General features: G+C 38.8%; 6 protein-coding genes and 2 long non-coding RNA genes across 38 annotated transcripts in view; 4 read left to right on the forward strand and 4 right to left on the reverse strand.

The window, feature by feature from the left end:
• LOC107262933 (sodium/potassium-transporting ATPase subunit alpha) overlaps nt 1-1,311 on the reverse strand; it is a 40,073-nt gene extending 38,762 nt beyond the window's left edge. For 2 of the 5 annotated variants that reach the window (XM_015729632.2, XM_015729628.2), the window contains exon 1: nt 993-1,302. In XM_015729632.2, coding sequence (XP_015585118.1) covers nt 993-1,022 — 30 coding nt within the window. In that variant the 5' untranslated portion in view covers nt 1,023-1,302. Of the gene's footprint in view, nt 1-992 lie in introns of all 5 variants that reach the window. The other 3 variants (XR_003058330.1, XM_015729630.2, XM_015729629.2) reach the window with 3 other exon arrangements.
• Nucleotides 1-5,675, forward strand: part of LOC107262935 — a 31,781-nt gene extending 26,106 nt beyond the window's left edge. For 2 of the 22 annotated variants that reach the window (XR_003058332.1, XR_003058333.1), the window contains exons 2-5: nt 511-637; nt 4,540-4,658; nt 4,741-4,925; nt 5,398-5,531. Coding sequence is in view for 7 of the 22 variants with exons in the window: in XM_015729637.2 (XP_015585123.1) it covers nt 3,135-3,309; nt 5,398-5,642 (420 nt within the window). In the remaining 15 variants the exon portion in view is untranslated. The other 20 variants (XR_003058339.1, XR_003058340.1, XR_001536565.2 and 17 more) reach the window with 19 other exon arrangements.
• Nucleotides 5,659-6,828, reverse strand: LOC107262934 (NPC intracellular cholesterol transporter 2 homolog a). The gene is made up of 3 exons (XM_015729636.2): nt 6,639-6,828; nt 6,163-6,330; nt 5,659-6,064 (listed from the first exon to the last, which is right to left on the reverse strand). The coding sequence occupies exons 1-3, from the start codon at nt 6,655-6,657 to the stop codon at nt 5,799-5,801; spliced, it is 453 nt and encodes a 150-aa protein (XP_015585122.1). The 5' UTR covers nt 6,658-6,828; the 3' UTR covers nt 5,659-5,798.
• A 1,320-nt stretch (nt 6,829-8,148) lies between these two features.
• LOC112493697 lies at nt 8,149-9,284 on the forward strand. Its single transcript, XR_003058347.1, has 3 exons — nt 8,149-8,204; nt 8,633-9,009; nt 9,148-9,284. It is a non-coding gene; the product is annotated as an uncharacterized LOC112493697 (long non-coding RNA).
• LOC107262972 lies at nt 9,010-11,882 on the reverse strand. 2 transcript variants are annotated; one of them, XM_015729731.2, is made up of 4 exons: nt 11,753-11,882; nt 9,658-9,762; nt 9,381-9,574; nt 9,010-9,280 (listed from the first exon to the last, which is right to left on the reverse strand). In XM_015729731.2, the coding sequence occupies exons 1-4, from the start codon at nt 11,826-11,828 to the stop codon at nt 9,197-9,199; spliced, it is 459 nt and encodes a 152-aa protein (XP_015585217.1). In that variant the 5' UTR covers nt 11,829-11,882; the 3' UTR covers nt 9,010-9,196. The 2 variants fall into 2 exon arrangements, with proteins under 2 accessions (XP_015585217.1, XP_015585216.1); XM_015729730.2 differs by having other exon boundaries at nt 9,381-9,577.
• LOC107262973 lies at nt 9,454-15,343 on the forward strand. Its single transcript, XR_001536583.2, has 4 exons — nt 9,454-9,682; nt 11,708-11,966; nt 12,418-12,972; nt 13,180-15,343. It is a non-coding gene; the product is annotated as an uncharacterized LOC107262973 (long non-coding RNA).
• A 226-nt stretch (nt 15,344-15,569) lies between these two features.
• Nucleotides 15,570-20,128, forward strand: LOC107262970 (NPC intracellular cholesterol transporter 2 homolog a). The gene is made up of 3 exons (XM_015729729.2): nt 15,570-15,827; nt 18,715-19,019; nt 19,792-20,128. The coding sequence occupies exons 1-3, from the start codon at nt 15,749-15,751 to the stop codon at nt 19,873-19,875; spliced, it is 468 nt and encodes a 155-aa protein (XP_015585215.1). The 5' UTR covers nt 15,570-15,748; the 3' UTR covers nt 19,876-20,128.
• LOC112493696 lies at nt 16,118-18,708 on the reverse strand. Of its 5 annotated transcripts, none has more exons than XR_003058345.1 (3): nt 17,698-18,708; nt 17,183-17,370; nt 16,118-16,591 (listed from the first exon to the last, which is right to left on the reverse strand). XR_003058345.1 is itself a non-coding variant. In XM_025080293.1 (3 exons), exons 1-3 carry the CDS (start codon nt 16,734-16,736, stop codon nt 16,278-16,280), a joined length of 213 nt encoding a protein of 70 aa, XP_024936061.1. In that variant the 5' UTR covers nt 16,737-18,708; the 3' UTR covers nt 16,118-16,277. The 5 variants fall into 5 exon arrangements, 2 of the variants coding, with proteins under 2 accessions (XP_024936061.1, XP_024936060.1); XM_025080293.1 differs by having other exon boundaries at nt 16,118-16,300; nt 16,488-16,591; nt 16,651-18,708; XM_025080292.1 differs by having other exon boundaries at nt 16,118-16,300; nt 16,398-16,591; nt 16,651-18,708.
• Nucleotides 20,129-20,415: the final 287 nt, after the last annotated feature.

A 20,415-nucleotide genomic window follows, 5' to 3' on the forward strand; every position in this document is an offset into this window, starting at 1 on the left:
AAGTCCTTACGAGATTAGCATCCACGTGTTTCGAGTTCAACGATGCTGATATATATATATTTAAATGCATCCACGAGTATTAAATTACCAGTGAACCTCTAGTAATAATCATCTAACTGAAATTTTAACGGCTAAAATGTCCTGTACGAACTATCGTTCTAAGGTTACGACAAGTCACAGCCAATGAGCACTTGACAGCTGTGCACTCGTTATGCCTAACGTATGGTTTCACCTGGATCCAATTCGTTTTCAATCTAACTATAAAAAAAGTATATACATACATGATCGTCTGACTCAGTCATATATATGTATGCATTGGCGAGATAACGTTAATAACAGAATTATGTGAACCGGTAACTTGAGTGGCCATTCTGATTATTCAGTAACCAGGATTAATTCGTTAAAATTAATATTTAAGTTGCGAACATCGTGCGTTAGCTAGTAACGTACGATCCTGGTTGGCAAACGTATAGCAGCATACCGGCATCTGACGGCAGTCTGCGTTTACAGGCACGGGAGGCTGCCTATTGGTCGCAGCCAAAGAGAGAAAGAGAATGAAGGAGTAACGAAGCACGAGAATGAGAGGCAAACGTCGGGCATTATTATCGTATCCCGAGGGAATGTCGGGAGGATTTCGGTATGTACAACCTAGGTTAACCGGGAAGAGTGAGGTGTCAGAATATTCTGGATTTAACACGTACGTAGGTTCATGCACGAAGCTGGGCGTGGTTATCTGTAGGTAAGGGATTCGTGGTAGACTAAACTGTACGTATAATACGTACGATAGCGAAGCATGGACTATACATGAGGAAGAGGCGTCGTCACACCCGTCATTCTTGTTGGAATTTCTTTTGATTTTTCAAAACAGATTTTTCGAATATTACGCCAGGGAGGACATCGGTGGTGTCGTTGGGTAACAGGATTCAGGGAGTGTTCTCGTCTCGCGCCATCTAGAGAATCTCTGCGGATCTTTGTCAAAAATTCGGACTCACCTCGGTCGCTAGTTTTCCCTTGGACGCCATCTTGACAACAGTATAGCCGTCGGAGACTTCGCTACGCTACGTCTACACGTCACCACGCACTTTGTTATCAATATAACCACAGGTTTTATTAATTTTGCACTATCGGTATTCCTAATTCCTGATGAGTGTGGTCCGTCCTTTCCTCCTCACCCTACTCCCTCACTTTTTACACGACGAATGTAACCGGGAAATATCGTGGCCGATTTTGCTCGCGCAAGTTTGTTGATTCTCTTGTGGCGCTCTGTGATGGTGACGTCACACGTCGACAGTCCTTTACGTACTACGAGTTTACGGGAGATGAACACCCTGAGTTACCACAATGAACCTCCCCACTACACAGAGACCGATCAGTCCCTTTCACTCGTACCAACTACTAGCGTCCACTGTTAATTATGCCGGCACTCTCTTCCTTTCTCTCTCTTTTAGCAATCTTTAACTTGCTTTTTTTTTCTTTTCTCTGCTCCCTCTCCTTCTACTCAGAGTCAATCCCACTCTCTGTTTTATCCGCGTTCTTCTAGCTCCTTCTACAGCTCTTATGACTCTCTTCTCGTCCATGAACTTCGATGGGACTTGTTTTATAATTATTTTCATGGACGAGTAAATCGTAGTATGTAATACGCTGGGGGCCTGCCCCCGACTTCTGTGGGGCCTTACTGTACTAGGTACTAAATTCTTCTATTCAAGACGGCATGAGGCATTGAGGCCCCACCCGTTTATTAAGGTGTGCTGTGCAGTGTATATATATGTACGTACACGAACCCTTGTGAGATGGAGTAGTAAATACTACTCGGGTCGGTCTACTACAGCAGTTAATAGTAACTTCGACCCAAAAAGATCTAGGAGGGGTTTTCTTTAATTCAGAGTGAATTAACCTTTTACAAGTGTCTCTTCTCTTGTTGACCTTAGCTGGAACCACTTGAGCGTTAAATCCTCGCTTCTCTTGAATTACGTTAACGCGATGATATTCAAGAATCCATATTGTTTTTTTTTTTTTATACAACGTGAACCAATTCCGACGATCCACCTTCCATAGATCCATTAAAGTGGTAGCCAACAGTAATAAATATTTATTCTTCATTCTACAGGACAATGTAACACTCTTTGACGTAAAAATAATGTATTTATCTTCATATGATTTATTTATAATGAATCAAGACGCCGTACCGTACAGTAACTATGATCACTTATTATTTCTCAGAACCGTTGTGTCTTGTCACAGCAGAATTACATAACGATAACTAATCTTCCTACATTTATTCACTGTCCAACAAAGACTTTGCTCCTCATTGAAATAACGTTCCGTAAGGTAGATTCAGGACGCACGAATCTACCTTACCGACGGGATCTCATGACGCGTCCGATTTCTCTAGTGGTAATGTCAATTCCATTCGTACCTCCATTATTATTTCATACTAGTAACAGTCCGTGCCAAACACTTCAATTATCAGTATTCAGTACTTACGCAATAAACAGGACGTTGACCTCAACAGTTAATAACATTCGCCATAACAGTGACACCATAAACAATGTCACTCGTAGAAAACTGAACGTGGCAATCTTCAAAAATTCACATTGAATACCCGAAAAAGAAAAACGTGAATATCCCGCACGATAAGAATGACTGTACTAAAAGTATTTTTCAATCGGTAAATCATCCTCACGGACTTTTACGCCGCCCACATGAAAATATTCATTTATACTGATACATGCAGTGCATAGCCAAGATGCATTCAGTACATCCAATGTATTCAGTGTAATCCCGATGTCTGGCAGAAACGCGTCTTCCCAAGTCCCATGCATTTTCCAAGTTCTGAAAATCAAAGTGACAGCACGTGGTACAGCATGAGTACCGTTAAATCCGTCTGGTTTGCCTTCGGCTATGGCAGCACTTCGTAAAATCGAACAGAGTCGTCTGCTCTTTCCCAATGAGAAAATCCATCGTGTTTCTCTTACTCCTGTTATACCAATGCTTGCCAGTTACATATTATATTATACGCAAAAGGCTTCCCCGGAGAACAGGAATGTCAAAGCAACGGGTTCGTATAATTCTCTCACTCTCTATCTCTCATCTCTTCCTCTCTTAGTCTCTCTCTCCAAACCTCTCTCATCCATATGGATGTGCGCGACACGTACGAGTGGACTTTCAGACAAATTCTCAGTCTCCCTCTTCACCCCGTCTCTCCCAGTGCTTTCCTGAGAATCGACAGCTTTTTATTCGTTGTCCGATTACGTGTGTGCGTCGTGCATTCAGAAAGCAGACGTCATTCGACCGGAACATTTGTCGCAGGTAAAGGAGAGCAGTCAGTTGCGATTTTTCCTCGTGCAAATAAATTCTTGAAATAAATTATTGCTTTTTCAGTATAATTATAACATATATTACATACGTATATACATATGTATACCGGAATAGCTACGTATTGATATACATATACTGTCACGTAATCCATCAAGGTCTTCTATGCTGTCATTAAAATTTGCAAATTTCAATATATAGATGGACGTTTCCTAATTTCGAAGACAATGCATTATCATAGTGATCCCATTTGTGAATATTGTATAATATTATTATCTAACGCTCGGAGCTATGATGGATTAGGATTCCTTGAGGAAATTAATAACGACGGAATAATCCGTTTGGTCGCTGCTGTCTCTCTTTGTGCAGGATTCTAATGAATTATTATATTTGTATAAACAAGTGTTATTTCATTATCGATTAAATGACAATCGAGTTATTATACAATTTTTATATTTCAAAAACTCAATACACTTTTTCCTTCTTTCTCTCGACATGTTAATTTCACACGACGCTATAGGAATAATATATCATACACGTATTGCGTATACGTGCGAGTGTAACTCATTCGATATTACTCGAATTGAACTCGCAGCCATCGCTAGTCGAAGTTCCGTAAGCCAGGCGACCTGGTCGATCGATGTGCGGGGATGTGGGTCAGGCACACGCCCGAACCCTCCAGGATTTACCCTCTTGTGTCCTTATACCTCCTCGCGGGCTGTTTCTCTCTCTTTTTCCTTCCCACGCATATTCTCCTTGTGTCTCTCTCTCTTTAGGCGTTCACACACGAATACATATTATTTTTTTTTTGTTCAAAAAGGCTTTGTGCAATACTTTCTTTCTTTTCGCCAACCACCCTCTCTTTCTCTCTCTCTCTCTCTCTGTCTCTCTTGCCTCCAGTATGTTCCAGAATTCACTGGATGGCGGTACATAAAAACAGATCCTGATCTGAAATCACTTGGGTTGTAAAATAAGGTGGGGCGAATCAGGCCCTGTCTAGATGTATGCTACTGCCCTGTGTAACCCTTATCAACCCGTAAAATGTATTGTCAAGGGATGCAAAATTGGAGGATGAATTAATAGCAAGCTGTACATCTGACGTTAGGTTGTTAGCCTTGGTAGGCTAGGTCTGGTGGTTTGAGATTTAGAATAGGTCAGAGGGCACGGTGCACAGTAGCACCTTTCGATATCAGTCCGCAGAGGCTTTTGCTATTCTGTTTACAGGTTATCAACGGTTCAGTGAATTCCTGAACATGGGTCAAAGGTTCCGTTGATCGATCGATTATAATAGCTTGAGAAATTGAAGATGGTCAAAGCTAATTTTTGAGTACCCTCAATGTCTGGTGAGTTTAAACGGGATCCTGTGGAGGACCTTTTATATAAATTCTTAGCATCCTATAATGATAATCTGTACCATTACTCGAGGATTGCCAAAGGAGCACCAAGCGGAAGGAATTCAATTTGCCTTTAGGGCGACAAAGACGAGGCTGAGACTGGCTGGAATTCACCGTGAAAATCTTTAAATCCATTTGGAACCCCGAAATTCGCTTAGGTCCCGATCTACCCACCACCCACCTCACTTCGCTACCTACCTATCTACCTTACCGACGGTACACGCCACTATTATAAATCTCTCTTAACCCACCTTACCACCTACGTATACCTAGCAGCCTAGCAACCTAAATCCTATTGAAGGAACTTTTTCAGTATCCTAACCTGCAAACCTCTTCTCTCTCACTGGGCTGGAACGTCGCTGACGCGGAAAGAGATCTCTTAATTTAATTCCCATGAATTCCACAAAGCTTCGTGCTGGCTTCCATTTTCAATTTTCCTCAAACACCTTCGCCATTTTGCTTTTTGATCTTCTGCAATGCTCCTGCGTAATAGTCGTGTATGTACCGTATAGGTATACTCAACTTATCTAACACTACACAGACACGCGTGTCTTTTTCGTACGGTACGTTTGTGTGATTTTATTGAGATTTTTCCAGAATTTAAGTATTTTTACACGTCATTCAATTTATCGTAGATACCCATTTGCCGTCTGTTATTATTATTATGGTTATCAATTTTCATTTCTAGAACACCTGGGCCTATCATGTTCATCGAATCGAGGACCGACTAGCTGGGTACGTGTATTTTATCGCCGTGTATTCTCTGTTACCGGAAGTGAGCACTCTACCCTGCAGACTCTGGTCGATATTACAGAAATGACGGATGGTTCGAAAATGGCTGGAATCCAGAATATTCGAAGGCAACTTGACGGGGTACCCGATCGTATCGCGGTAGCGAAGACGAAGTGCATTGCTGCGAGGAAATTGCTTTGAATATATCGGCTGAGTATTGGTTGAAGGGTGATTATTTATTTTTCTTGAATTTAATTTAGCCAATTATATAAGCATCGTTAATCGTCATTAGAATATCGTTTCTTTTCCAGCAGAGTCTCCTGGAAGTGTCGATTTATTTATTTTGCGAGCTACCATTTAATCGACGACCTTTGCCTTGATCTTGAAGCACGTCTGCACGTTTTTGCTTTCGTCCAAGAAGGCGAACTCGATGGTCAGCGACAGCTTGGGGTAGGATTCAAGTACGGGCATGCTGAGGGCGTAGGTGACCTCTTCGCCTTTGTCCAATGGACACTCGGCGTTGGTCAAGGTGTCGCAGGCGTTTTCTTGACCGATGTCGTAGTTGACAGTCAGTCCCAAGACAGTCGCACGTACACGAGGAGTCAGTTTGGCGGTGTCATCGGCTGTTGACAAATTTTATTTCTCTTTATACTCAGTCACAAAGCTTAATTCACTTTTTTTTTGTCTTTCGTGTTTCAACGATTTTTTTTTTAATACTTACAGACAACGAAGTCCCACTCTCCGACTGCGTTGGTACCGCGTACCAAGGAACAGGGAGCTTTCGTGCAACCGGCTATTCTGACATCTGATGGCGGTGCACCCTGCTTGCACGTACTGAATGGAGTTGATTGGCAGGAAGCTGCGACGATGAACGCTGCGAAGACCAAGACTGAAAGTGCAACGAGATCTATTAATTTTTATAATTTTATCGGTTACGAATGATGAGAGTTTTTTTCATCGGGTTTTGGCAGTTTGCGTTTCGTTCTTCGAGGGTGACCTAAGGAAAACTTTTATAAGGACAGTTAGGTCAGCTCGTTAGTCCGAAAGTTAATATCCGTTAAAACGGTAATATGTATATGTAGATGGAAAGTGCGTTGGACCGTTATTATTATTTTTGGAACATGAAGTTTCACAAGAATTATTGTCTATTTTCGTTTATGGTGTAGTGGGTTAATTAAATAAGCGATGATTATTTACCGTAAGTCAGAGATGCCATTGTGTCTTCTACTGTTCCAATGTTTGCTTCTTACTTTGGTGACAAGGTAATGTGATTTAGTTTAGGGAAACCTGCTGTATATATACGGCAGAGTATCTAATCGGACACCTGCTTCACCTATGATAAGTTTTCAAGGTGATCGGTGAACACCTGCATCTCCAAGATTTTAATAATTGTTTCATGCTGATCGATCTGATAGTAATATTTGATTATTTCGATGAGCCAATAGCTGTAAGGAAGGAATTTTTTAAAATTCAATTGCGAAACCAATATTACCACCAATATTACCAATTATAACCAATAAGCACATGATTATAAGATTTAATAAGAAATTCCGAATACACAAATCTTACTCATTTTAATTAATTATTTTCATTCGCTTCAAATCCGATTTTTTGAACAACGACAAGTTCAGTATTTTTTTTCACAATTCCACGGGATATGCAAAAAAAATAATTATATTTTATACTGTGTAAACGTTACTTATTTAATTAAATGGAATCAACAATCAACACCTTTGTGTCTCCACAAATGATGTCTTTAGCGTCTTATTGTAAATCCGAAATACCAGTGTGGCTAAGCAATACCAAACACTCTTATGTTCAAGCGTTCAACAATGGTTTCTACAGACTAGAGTGGTGAATAATTGTCAATCAAAAAATTTAAAAAACGTCGGGACGTCGTCCAGTTTATTTTTGACATGAATTTTTACTTGAAGACACCATTAAAACACAAAGTTACTGCGATATCAGTGACAGCAATTAAAATTCAAGTATCTGGTTATGTAAATTCATAACATAAAAGAAATTATTTAAAATAATATTATATATATCGTACGAAATGATTTCCCAACTCTAATTTTTTTATAGTTTATGAAATTAGAAATAAATTTTATTCTATTGATAATAAAGCTAAATTTTTAAATCACTGATGTGACCAATCCTTGGCCGTTCTAATAATTATTCTTGTTTATAACTTTCCTCTAATTTAATAAACTTACCGGGTGATAATCAAGATAAGAGATGTCCGTAATTCCTTAACAAGCGACTATTAGATGATTCTCACATAGGGGGGACTTGAGAGAAAATAAAGATAACGAGTTCCACTCGAAGTCTTATCAGCAGATTGATTATGATTGATAACTCTCTGATTTAAACTTTGTAGTGGGTCTCTTTTGCTCTGATTTGAATCACGAAATGTGTTCATACCTCTTGTTGATTCTCGCTTCTCTTTTATTAGCAGTCCGTAAGAAAGAAATCTACTTTACCTTGCACAGGTAACTACGTTTTTGTTTTTGACACAAATTCGAAACAATGTCTGGTCTGCTTATCATCAGTCATCAGCTTTATCATTGCATGGGTAATTCTGCTTTAACATTGAACGGTATTTCCGTTGGCATTGATTTCCAGCCATCTGTTCCACATACTTTGACGTTGCAATCTGTCACAGTATTGACGAAAGATAAATGAGTAGGCAACATTTCTGTATGTAGTGGGTGTCAACTGTAACAGCAGCAACTGGGCATGGAAAGTTCTGCACCAATAAAGGTAATTTTTGTATATCATATTTCGTAATTGAATGTGGAAGTGAAATAGCCAATGCAAGTGCAAAAATAAGTTAACTCGTGACCGGTCAACAGTGTGTTAATATTTGTGTATAACCAGTTAATAACTGTACACAGAAAATCTTTACACGAAAAATTAAAACCCATTCTAATCCATCACAGCAACACATTATTGTGTCGGATCATATTCTTATAACTAAAACATCACGAGGATCAATAAAAATATAGATAAATATCTGTTACTGCGTTTATTTGAGCAATAGCCACTTCACGAAAATTCTACAGAATGTTTAATGAAAATTTAACATTAAAATTGTATGTTTTTATAATAACAGCGAAGCAATGACTTAATTATCAATAGAATTTTAGAAGTAAGTTTTTACGTATTATAAACAAATTTTTACCTTTTAGAGCTAATTTTAAAGCATCGACAGGCGAACGGAGTTTGAGCGATTTTCCAAAATCATACGAAGCGCCGCTAATTTTATTCCACCAAATTATGACTGATTAATTTGAAGGCTGAATGTCACCTGTCAGGTTAATCAGAATGTGCCCGATTCGTCGATTAGCATTCGCCGCGAGAAACGCGTGCAGTTACAACCAATTGCGAAACAGCCTAATAACAATGAATCGTTTAATTACCACAAGTGGCAATTCAATTGAATTCGCTTATCTCAGCACAAGTCTTTTTGATACCGGCGAATCTCGAGCTTCTCGCTATAGCGGAAGGAAGTATTCCAACGGCATTAAATTAAACATCTCCTATAGGACAAGAAAAAAAGATCCAGGTAGTTTCGCCAATTATTATTATCAATTCCATATAAACACTTAGAACAGAGTTTTGTATCTGTATATTACATATAGATGCACGATTATAGATATTTATTCACGTCACTTGTTAGAATTTTATATTCCTTAATTATTAGCAAGCATCTCGTTGAACTTCGATTTCGGCGTCCTTATAATCAAATCCATTTACGACTGAAGTATGACGGTGACTTTGTAACACACTAGAATCTCCTGGGAATTCTTCAATGTCCAGTATAGCACGGCTGGTAGCTGGATTGAAAATGAAACAAGGTGAACAAAAACAATAACTATCTAAATTGGCATAACGTAACTGCGCTATGGTTATGTTACGATATACGAATGACATTACAGGTGGCAGCGCGTTCACAGCGAGTTCAGCTTTGTAGTATACGGTCTGGCCGCTCTGTGGCGCGCAAGTGTTTCCAGTGCTGTACATGTTCCCATTGTCCAAACAGGGATCAGAGGTCACGAAAGCGGGCTTCCGCACATGATTCACTTTAAAATATACTTCTTCGTTGAGAGACCTCAGATTGATATGATCATCTGCTGTGGACCAAACATTTATCATCTTAATCGACAGCTTGTTGCATGTGCACGATTGTGCGCATGATCAGAATGATACTCACATGCTTGCATGGCCAGTGTGAAATTGTAAGTAGAACCAATTGTTAATATGCAGGGATAATTATTGCACCCAGAAATTTCGACGCTCTCGATATAATAATGCGATCCTGAAATTGATAAAAAAAAATAAAAGTATTTTGGATTTTTTTTTTTTTTTAATAGGGGAGGAATGAGTTAGAACATGAATTATGAAATGTCACGAGATACGCGTAGCATTAATGATTTTTGTGTCTGACCAATGCGTTTTTGAATTGTTCAACCTTTTTGGATTTTGGATTTTTGTGACAACGAGCGTACAGCTAATTCGTGTATAGCTTTTGCAAAACAGTGATACCATTCGAGAATTTCCTAATACGTTTATCGTTCCAATCGATGATGCGTTGATTTCGTCGAAATCGTATTACCGATTGAGTTGGTACTTCGAGTCCATTGTTTTTAATAGCATTGACGCGATGATTGTTGAGATTTTGAGATCACGATTGGCGTACACACGAGGACCACATATGAAAACATAAAGGGTTATTCAGTAGAAACGCACCAACTTTTTGCCCGTCCATTTGATTTCTATGATAGAATCATGTTCAGGTGGTGCGTTTCTACTGAATAACTCTATACATGTTCTGATTTGATCTTTGGTAATTTTTTCATACTATTTTTGAGAAGTCTGTTTATTTTGATTTCTTTATTTTTTTTACGGTTCCCAAATCGTTTCGGAAATAGAACGGAAATGAAACGGATTTCCATGAACAAGTGAACAAAGTACCGGAAATTAATGCGACCCGGTATCATCGGCTTCCGTCACCTTTCTCTCTCCTGTATATAGCATTTCTCTTTCGTTTGTTCTTTTTTTATCTCTTTCTATCTTTTTTTATCTGCTTGGTCCCGTTTGCGCTTACGGAAATATATTTTCGTAAGCGCAAACACACAGCGAATATACGGAAAAGAAAAGGATGGAGTTGCGAGTATTGTACCGGCATAATTAAAACGTGGTAATTCAACTAGCAACAGTAACAACAGCAACAGGACTATCTGACAGTTTAATCTTTTCAGTGGTAGCACTGTAAAACTTTTTCTCATACTTTTCTTCAAAAAGATTTTTCATTCAAATGTCAAATGAATACTGAAATCTTTTCTTGTCAACCACCGGCTGACATTTTTTCTCATAATGCTTATGAAGTCTAGTTCTGGAAAATGCCACCATCGGCGCTGCTCGGTAAAGGTTGACAACTTTCGGAACGCCACCAATTTCTTCAATCAGCTGTGGTACCTAGTCTTTTAACGTTTGAACATATAAATGACGTAATATGTCACATTAATAGCAATCGAAAATTGATCGATTTCTGGGATTTCGAAAATTATTCAAGTCTATTCAGTCAATAACTGCACGCGAGAGAATGTCTAGTCGCACGACCGTGGTTAACCGAGTAGATGGCGCAACTGTTGACAAGTCAAATCTGTACGTAGCCGCCATACCACAATATTACTGCACTGAAATATTGTAATTTTCAATATAGTTGATCTCTTATTTAAAACTGAGCTTGGTCAAAACTTCAAAAAATTAGTACGACAAAAAATATTGTGATTGAAAATGCTGAAGACTATTACCTATCAAACTTGCTTGTCACAATATCTTTATCGGAATAGCTACAACTGGTTATTCAGCCCAAACGCACTGTCACGGAATGGGACATGGCTTTACCAAATGAGTGAGCTAATTTGAGGCTGGTGAGTTTATTCAGTTAAAATGATCTGGTATACCACAGTATTATTTTATATTTAATATTGAAAATATTAAACAGTAACTCCAATTGCAGCAATATTTATCATTCCTGTTTTTACATCATAACATCACTGTAGTATTTTAGGAAAAATAAAATTTCAAACGTCTTCAGTCACGAAATCTGTTTTATTTATTAACGGATAAAGTTTGGTCTGAACAAATATTCATGAGGGATTTATTATTATTTTTCATAACTGTTATGCAGAACAGGCTCGATTTATACGCCATGGAAAACTCGACGAGATATAAGCTGTTATTTTTTTGTTTAATAGCAAAAAGCAAACTCGTTATCTTAAAAAATTGGACTACCCACTCACCGCAATCCTCAAAGGGCACCGTAGTTGCACTACTCAGAGGAACGAATAAAAACAAAACAAAGACGTGGAGTCTCATGCCGGATGTCACTATGGAGTCTCGCTAGCAAATTTAAAGTGACGAACGAAAACTCCTACCAGATGAAATACGTTGTGACTTATATCAAGAAGGATCAGTGGTTCTCATGTAATCTACTAATCGAATCGATACACAGAGGTAACGTATACACAGTGTTGAAATATTTGATAATTGATCATGCAAACATACTTTTTACCTACGTATATAAATGTCGCAAATGTTTAATTAAAATCAGTCACAGTACAAAATGGCCGTAGCGGCTCGACGAATGTCGTTGAAAGTAATTCTTGGGCAGTTCGATGAAAATACTGATAGAAAATCAATCACGCACGCGATGGAATCATCTGACAGATTGGTACGATTAGATTTAATATTTAATTACATCTTACGAGACGATAGTCGTAAGTCTAATGTGACGCAGGGCGTGATACATTAAAATTTCGGAAAGAATAGATCAGTAAATTTTGAAAATTTTTTACTCACAAAATTTTATTCACAAAGCAACTCTACTGCTGAGCACCAGTTTCGTGACGCTTAACATTGGTAGTTGGTATCTATAGAAATAATAAAATTGTGTAATTTTCCTCAGACGATCAGCAAACACATTTGAAATTCACATCTGTATCGACCCAACTGGTATCATTGAAGATCGACAAGCCTAACGAATGGCGATGACGAATATATGAAATCAGAAGTGAAAACTGATAATCGTCTGGTCGATTCTAATAATATTGTTGCCATCGTGATCATCTATACACACGCCAGTTATCAATTTCCATCGATATAATTAATTGGACAATTTAGCCGCCATGGTTATTAATGATTTTTATCAATTTGTAATTTCAATTTTTTATAGAATACGTAAACAGTCCTGAGTATCGGAACAGGGGAGACAGGTGTCAGTTGAATAATTTACTCTACCATATATTGGTAGTGAATAAATTATAATTGCCAGCTGTAGACTTGCTTCAAGATAAATCGACCAAAACTTCATACAAAAAATTCTGTAAGAGTCATCGATAAATTAAATAATTCGTTTGTGCCTGGATCGAACCGGTTCGCCCCAAAATTTCAGGCTGCGATTTCATCAAGACGGTCTGTAATTCAGAACATCCAGAAGCAGTTCGAAACGATACGTAAACAAGTAAAACAAGATATGATTATAGAATTTCTGAAAAATAATAAAAATAATAATTATTAATTTTTCTTAAACATCGTCATCACCGTAGACATTTTTTCCAAATTTCTTTAATTGTGCAATAAATTGAATCCCACCCGTTATATCGTCCAATCAATATCCGTCTACCTAGGTGTTCCTACTTTTATTTTTAATCGTTCATTGTTTCATCAGATTGCATTTCTTCCTGATGCCACATACAGTAATCATCCTTATATATCTACCAGTAACTCATCCACAGTTCCTGTATTCGACACGTGCATGCTAAACACGTACAAATGACAGCAGTAGTACCCTGTACATAACATAAAGTATATACATATATAGCTACAGCCAAAAGCAGGAAGAACTTTCAGTGATTGCCATTGAGGCGATGACGCGATGACGCGACTTATTCTGTATCAAATCGAAGCAAATCGAAGCAAATCGACAAACGTGCCTTGTAGCTCGATATTTCCGGAGGACTTTCAGTTCCGAATGGGCATCTATTGCCGGCAAAAATATTATGGAATACTACCAGAGGAAAAAGAAGTGTCGTTCCTGTTTATCTGCGCAGTTTGAAAGGAAAAAGTTCAGATATTCCTTACGATATCATCATTACGTTCTACAATATTTTCTACCTGGAAATAATTATGAATGTCTCGCACGTGCCTCCCAATGACGCTAGTGACTCCGCCTGCTTCGGCGACCATTGCCAAAGTTACCCATTGCAGATTTTTCACGGAGAATTCCAACTGAAAAGTCGCCTTGAGGTTTTTCAGTACAGGATTAGAAACACTTGATAGCGGTGAGACGTCATGTTTCATACCTCCCGTATACAACTCGCTTATTATTATTCTTATCATTTCTGTCATTCATATACATACAGACCTGCAGTATTTTCTTCCTTTCGGTTTGACAAAGTTTCCATGAGAAATGCCGTTGGCTACTAAACGAAAACTCTAGGAGAATGTTTACGATCGTGTTAAGAGGTCGTCGAACTAGGACGGGCGTATCTACTTTTCGTCCGTGCAATATTGATATGCTTGATGGAAAAGATATAATCGGAATCCGCAGATACAGTAGTTGTACGGTATATAAATAAAGTCTTTTTTACTAGATACTATATACATATATTTTTCGTGACCATAAATTTCGAGTTTTCTACTCGCTGGTAATCTTGTATCTCTGGGATTTCTTGCTGTTCAGTTATCCTTGTCTCTCTCTGCCATTAGGCTACTTTGTAAAAGGCACGTGGAAATTTCCATCCGATTCCTAAGCTTTTTACAGTGACACGCGGCAACGATAAATCATGCTTATTTCGTTTCTCGTGTGGTTCTAATGATTGTTTTTTGTACATTGCGAGTACGCCTTTAGTCGCTGTAACGTCATGTGACTTATTGCTTGCACCATTAGTCATTTCCTTTCTGTTTAGTCCATGTGTTATTTCATTCAAGGAACTCTATCGCGAATATGGTAACAATATAGAGAATAGATCGTGTAGGTAAAATCACAGTTTACTAAATAATAACTTTGACGTCTGTCATTTGGACATTTGTCATTATAAGCAACCCGTTGGTGTATTCGTTGAAAATTTAATAGAAATCCTTAACTATTATTTTCTTTGAATGATTATCAATTTCAAATTCTATTATTTCTCTTCAGCTACAATTTTCTCGTAATCTTGACAACTACAGTGTCCCTTTCTATTATTACGGCTGGCGACTCCGTTAATTATCTCGATAATTACCACAGGACCCGTCAAGCGTCACGATGCTGTTCCGTGAGACAATTAGAGAGGACTAATTATACATCCCCTAGAATTCGATGACTCGTATGTTTTTGCTTTCACGCAACAGCAGCAACAAGTGTATCGCGCGGTTGAGGTTTATTAAAAATTTTCACGGGAAATGACTTTTCCGCAAATGCTCCATCTTTCCAGGGAAGCATAATCGATGTCTATAAAAATCATTGACAGACGTGGAGGCCCATGAGTGAAATAACCCGGAATGACGTTATTATTCTTCTCAATGGCGCCAAGAGATTCGTGCTGGAAGGTACGTTCCACGTGTCCACCTGCGTCATTAAAGACGTTGAAGTTCAAAGGGCAATCGGTAGATGGTCCTACAAGAACACGAGGACTATTATTATGGTTACGGTGTATTTTACGTCATTATTTCGTCATTTATGGTCATTATTATGGTATAGTGTATGGAGATTATTAAAAATTCTTTAATTAATTGTATACATACGTATATTTCATATTTACACACTTGAACGACCCAAGCAAATAGGTAGTCAGAGGGCAAGAGCAATGTTTTCTTGACTCTGGATGACCATGAAAACTAAAGAGACTCTGGAGCCTATACCAATATTTTCTCAGATGAATGACTGGCTCCAGGTTGGTGCAAAGGTCGTGTCTCTACAGACAGATCTTTTTTTGATGCCGACTGACAATGAGACTATTGGGACCATACATTGAAACAGTGTGGTTAGCTCCTCCTCTGCTTTCCTTGTTCTCCAGCAGGAATCACGGTCACAGTCGCAATCGCAGCGACTGTTCTCTGTATATAGATGCTTCTGAGTTGGTGTCTATTTAAAGTTCGCCCCATAGCAGCAGCGACAGCCGTTTCACTGTCCAGTACGGTCAGACCGCAGTCGTGGCCAGTCGCGAACAGTCGAGAGTCAGACCTGGGCCTGATTAGACCCTCCTAGTAGCTGCTCCTTTCATTATCACGGCAGTTCAGAAAACACTTTCACCAAGATGCTGAGAGAAACGTTCCTGGTACTTGCGACGCTCCTCGTACTGGCTGCTGCGACCCAGGTGAACCACTGTGGAAACGGTTCGTAGACAAATCATAAGTTTAAAATGGTCTTGTAGTTCATTGGAGATTCTATGATGTATCAGAAAAGTGGGATATTAACCTGAAACGTGAAAATTTATCATTGCCATAAGGATTTCATGGACAAGTCAACTTTTAATAAAAATCCTTTGACTCGAGTATTTACAAATCGTGCATCCGTATTTAAATGTAATCGTTATACGTGCCCGCAGGCGTAGCGTGTTTTTAGAGTTTAAAGAGATCCAACCTCTACAGTACTATTTGACATTATCCAACCTTTTTTTTGTGTCCTCGCAAGAGAAATAGTCGTTGGCCTCCGTATGAATTATCCATATGAGCCTTGAGCTGAGAAATATTATCAGTGAGCCATACCGTAACGTGCTCATAGAAGTAAACTCACGCCAAGGAGATCGAGACGCTGCTGCGCCAGTCGTTTCAACGTAGAGAGATCTACTCTCCACTTTCATGGAAACCTGTTACAAGAATAGCAGTTTATATATCAGTGTATATATATATATATACATATACATATACATATAATAAATATATACATATTTGTATGGTACTTATCTCTGTAGAATAGCATCACGGGGTTTAAGTGAGCTTGGGATAAAAGGAATTTCCAAAGTGCGACAGCCGATCTCCCAATGATAAACTTACAAAGAACATCAGAGTCGAGGTCAAAGTTCATTACACGCAAACTGGTATCGCGACCAATGACAGCCAAAGTAGGTGCCCAGTTTTCTGATGCATGTACTTCGAGGCTGAAAAAAGAAAAATTTTATTCGTGCAAACTTGAAGATTTAATGAATTCAACATATACGTGTATATGCACGCGAAGAAATTCTGTTGGAGAAGTTTTATGCTTATCGATGACAATACGCTTGAGCGACAGTCGTGTTGCGACATTTTGGTCAATAGTATGTCGCATTCGTGCTGGTGCGGCCTTTTGTTTGTCGTTCGGGAAATGATTGTTTACGATTGCGTTGCTCGCGATTAAACACGATTCGCGGTTGCGTTCGTCCCTTTTCGATATCCGTCCTTGGTTGCGCACTCGTTCGGCGCTCCTCCCCTTCCTTCTCGTTAATGGCAGATTTATTCGCGACACTCATGGATCCTGACCGAACGGTAAATCTCACTGGTCAATTTGCAAAATCGCTCCCGTTGATATTCGCGTTTAGCTTGTCTGCCGCCGCATCCAATACACGGTATTCACAGTATTGGCAAGATTTGCGGTATTCGCGTTCAAGCGTTTGTCGTTACACAGTTTGCACCTATGGCACATACGTGTTTACATATATGCATATACATTTATGTAAAGTGACATCTTTTTTTTCTATTTCTACAAATATTACCTCGTGAAGTCTGAACTATTTGATGTGAAAAATTGTAATTCACGTGGAAATCAAGATTTCTGTGGCACTGCCGTCGAGGAGAGGTTCCACGTACGCATCGATATTTGCACGTGAGATAAGTTCACGTTGAATGAGAAGATTGTCTGGTCGGCGATAAATGTTCGAGCGAAGACCGGTTTTTCTTCACTCTGAAACGAGAGTTTATTACTTATTTGTTTTTCTTTTTTATTTCGTTTTGCTCTTTTTCTTTCGTTCAGTTCTCAGCTCGGTTGTCGCATTCTATGTGGTAGATTGTGGAAGCTTTTTTTTGACAAAGTAACCAAGTCGATGGATCATTGGATTCTTTACTTGGTGCGATTCAATGATTTTCTTAAACTGCGGTAATCGTTACAACTCGTGGAGATAAAGGGACTGATAGCAAATCATGAAAACGGGTAAATTGCATATTTTGATGTCGTTCGAAATGCAAAACTGTCATTATCGTCTGAGAATGCAAAAGTCGTAAAATAACTTACGTCAATGTTGCCAAGTTTAATTGGTTGTTCTGTTTTTTCTCTTGAAATAACATTTGCTTCAATTTCATTGCATGAATGTTAATTTTCCTGATTTTATTATTCGCTTAGCATTAATTTGTTATATTAATTCAGATGAAGTCCTCATTTCTAGGATTCTTGTGAGTTATAATTATCAAATAATTGATTTTTTTCCTGTTTTTAAATTATCTTGGCATTTCATTATATGTTTACTGACGTTTAATATTTTTTATATATTATTGCAACAGTCAAGGAAAAGATGTCTTCCACTGCACACATTTTGCCACGCTATTCGTTATACCGTTTCACACAGTTTTCTCCTATGCAAATAATAAATTTATGAAATTTGCAGAAGGCTAATCTTGTGCTAGCTATTTCGTAAGCGTGGTAGGCAAATATTCTCGGACGGATATGTGGCTGTGCACTGTGCTCGGGCCCTTATTCGCAATATTGCAAATTGCAATCGAGTCGGAGCACGAGTTGTGCCATCAGCGTTCCGCGCCACCGTAAAGTGTCTTATTCCCGGTGGCTTTGCGGCTTTTACGGCGCCATTTTCCGAGCGTACTGAAAATGGATGCCGATCCCGTGGCGATCGCTATTCCGACATTTCAGCCACGTCACGGGACGCCATAAATACTCCAATATTCGTTAGAGATGATATAATCCATTGACGTGGCATTATCGAGTTTATGTCTTAAGAGTCAATTCAGTTATCTCTTTTAACTTTTCATTGAGCTTTCCTTATCGTATCAGTTATCCTGAAACAAGACTAAAGGTTACTATAATTTCTCGTGGAAATCTCTCAGAGGATTACCTGCGGTATTTTCAATTTTCCATGAGGGTACCTCTGGAGTCCATTTTTTTAAAGCTCAAACGTAATTGTATTGCTCTGTGCTCTGCTCTATAGGAATCTGGTCGAGGTGAAAGAGCCTGAAAAAGATAAAGAAGAACGATAATAAAGATTTTGATATCTATAATTATTTTTTCTTACATTTTCAGGTAAACTCTACGAAGATCCTAATCAGGTCCAGATAACCGGCTGCAACAGTCCCCCGTGCAAGCTCAAGAAGAGGACTAAGATCGGCATCGAGCAAAAATTCGTACCCAACAGGGACGTGCAGACTCTGACCACTTCCGTTCACGCCACCATCCTCGGAATTCCACTTCCGTTTGTAGGTGTCGATGGGGCCAACGCTTGCCAGAATATCTTCAACGCCGACGGAAGTAAAAGCAGTTGCCCCCTGAAAAAGGGGACACCATATATATACAAGAACGAGTTCCCTATTCTGGAACTTTATCCTAAGGTACGAATTTACTGAAGAGCAAGTCCAGTTTTAATAAATACAAAATGTTTTAACGTTTACCGATATCCCGGTAAATAATTGTTAATCAATTATGGGACCTGAAAGTTTAAGGTGTGCTGCCTCGTGCGTACAGGTCGATTCGAAACGTCAACGACGTCTCTGTAGTTTTCCTTGTTTATCATCAGCAGTAACGAATCATCGTCTTAGTTTTGTTTTTCCTTTTAACGCCATTTTATATTAAGCTTGTCACTTGTTTCATCCTGATTGGAGAGGTACGCGTTCGATCTAATTATTGGGTATAAAATATTCATTCGCGGCTCGATAGGTTCGAGATAAAAGTCAATCGAAGCTCCCAGCGAAAATGTACTGCCAATTCGATCTATTACTTTATCATTCTTTGCTCTCTCTCTATTATGAATGGGACGTGAACTTTTGTGCTTATCAGAAAGTCAACAAATCGAGTGATTGAGAATTCGCATAGTCCTTACTATCGATGTCTCTTTCTTTCTCACTGTCTCCACATTCCCACACTGTTGCCACATTCATTATTATTTTTCCAGTAAGAGCTTCCACCGAGCATTTAATCGATTTCAACTGACAATGGCAGTAAAGCAAAGGCGAGATTGGCAGAAAATTGAGAGCTAACGAGAAAATCGAGAAGAAACGGTTTTCACTGTATTATTTGTAAAACTTGTTTCGCGTACCTTTAAGGCAATGACGAAGGAAATTTCTAGGATTTCTCAGTAGTCGATAACGATTATTCTTGTTGCAGGTGTCCCTTGTCGTGTACTACGCACTCACGGAGAAGAACGATATCGTAACCTGCTTCGAAGTACCTTCTAAGATTACCTCGTGAGGAGTGTTTATTGTTTTTACCGTGGTACTCTTGTTCGTTGGAAGAAAGAACGACAGTAACTGCGAGGACATCCTCGAGTAGTTCGAATAACGAGAGTTTACAGTTGAGAAGATATCTTGGCGGAGATACTCAATTTTCTACATTAAATACTTTACAAGTTGGTAGAACGTCTCTTCCTGATATTTCCCGGGTAACAGCTCGCTTTTTAGTAACTCGATGTACATAATGAAATAAACAGTTTTATAATTTTTAATTACCTTTCCTGAACTCGTTCAGCTTTGCTTTAACGCTGGTTCGTGTCCTTTTATTATGCAATCCTCTTGACTTTTATTTTCTCGAACAAGGCAACGGCGTCCAGCAGCTGGTTGATACTGCAGAAGTTCAACCGTCCCTAACAACTACCGACCTCTGCGGTCCCCGCTCGGAACTAACAGGCAGGAAAGAGTCTTGTCTGCAGGCGTTCGAACGAAATGTGGTTCGAGTCCTGACTAATGTTTTCGTGTCTGGCATGCAGTCTTATTCTTATAAGGTTATAAAATA

The sequence above is a fragment of the Cephus cinctus genome, unplaced genomic scaffold (genome assembly GCF_000341935.2).
Source record: "Cephus cinctus unplaced genomic scaffold, Ccin1 Ccin1_scaffold0129, whole genome shotgun sequence".
NCBI lineage: Eukaryota > Metazoa > Arthropoda > Insecta > Hymenoptera > Cephidae > Cephus > Cephus cinctus.

Bases quoted from the DNA above. Each gene is read 5' to 3' on its own strand.
- LOC107262970 (XM_015729729.2), top strand. From the start codon at position 15,749: ATGCTGAGAGAAACGTTCCTGGTACTTGCGACGCTCCTCGTACTGGCT. The intron at 15,828-18,714 runs GTTCGTAGACAA...TTACATTTTCAG, and splicing joins GGTGAACCACTGTGGAAACG to GTAAACTCTACGAAGATCCT. The intron at 19,020-19,791 runs GTACGAATTTAC...TTCTTGTTGCAG, and splicing joins TTCTGGAACTTTATCCTAAG to GTGTCCCTTGTCGTGTACTA.
- LOC107262972 (XM_015729730.2), bottom strand. From the start codon at position 11,828: ATGAGACTCCACGTCTTTGTTTTGTTTTTATTCGTTCCTCTGAGTAGT. The intron at 9,763-11,752 runs GTGAGTGGGTAG...TATCAATTTCAG, and splicing joins GGTGCCCTTTGAGGATTGCG to GATCGCATTATTATATCGAG. The intron at 9,578-9,657 runs GTGAGTATCATT...TTTGGTCCACAG, and splicing joins CACACTGGCCATGCAAGCAT to CAGATGATCATATCAATCTG.
- LOC107262934 (XM_015729636.2), bottom strand. The intron at 6,065-6,162 runs GTAAGTATTAAA...ATTTGTCAACAG, and splicing joins AGAGTGGGACTTCGTTGTCT to CCGATGACACCGCCAAACTG.
- LOC112493696 (XM_025080292.1), bottom strand. From the start codon at position 16,736: ATGTCGCAACACGACTGTCGCTCAAGCGTATTGTCATCGATAAGCATA. The intron at 16,592-16,650 runs GTATATGTTGAA...TTCTTTTTTCAG, and splicing joins TTCTTCGCGTGCATATACAC to CCTCGAAGTACATGCATCAG. The intron at 16,301-16,397 runs ATAAGTACCATA...TTCTTGTAACAG, and splicing joins CGTGATGCTATTCTACAGAG to GTTTCCATGAAAGTGGAGAG.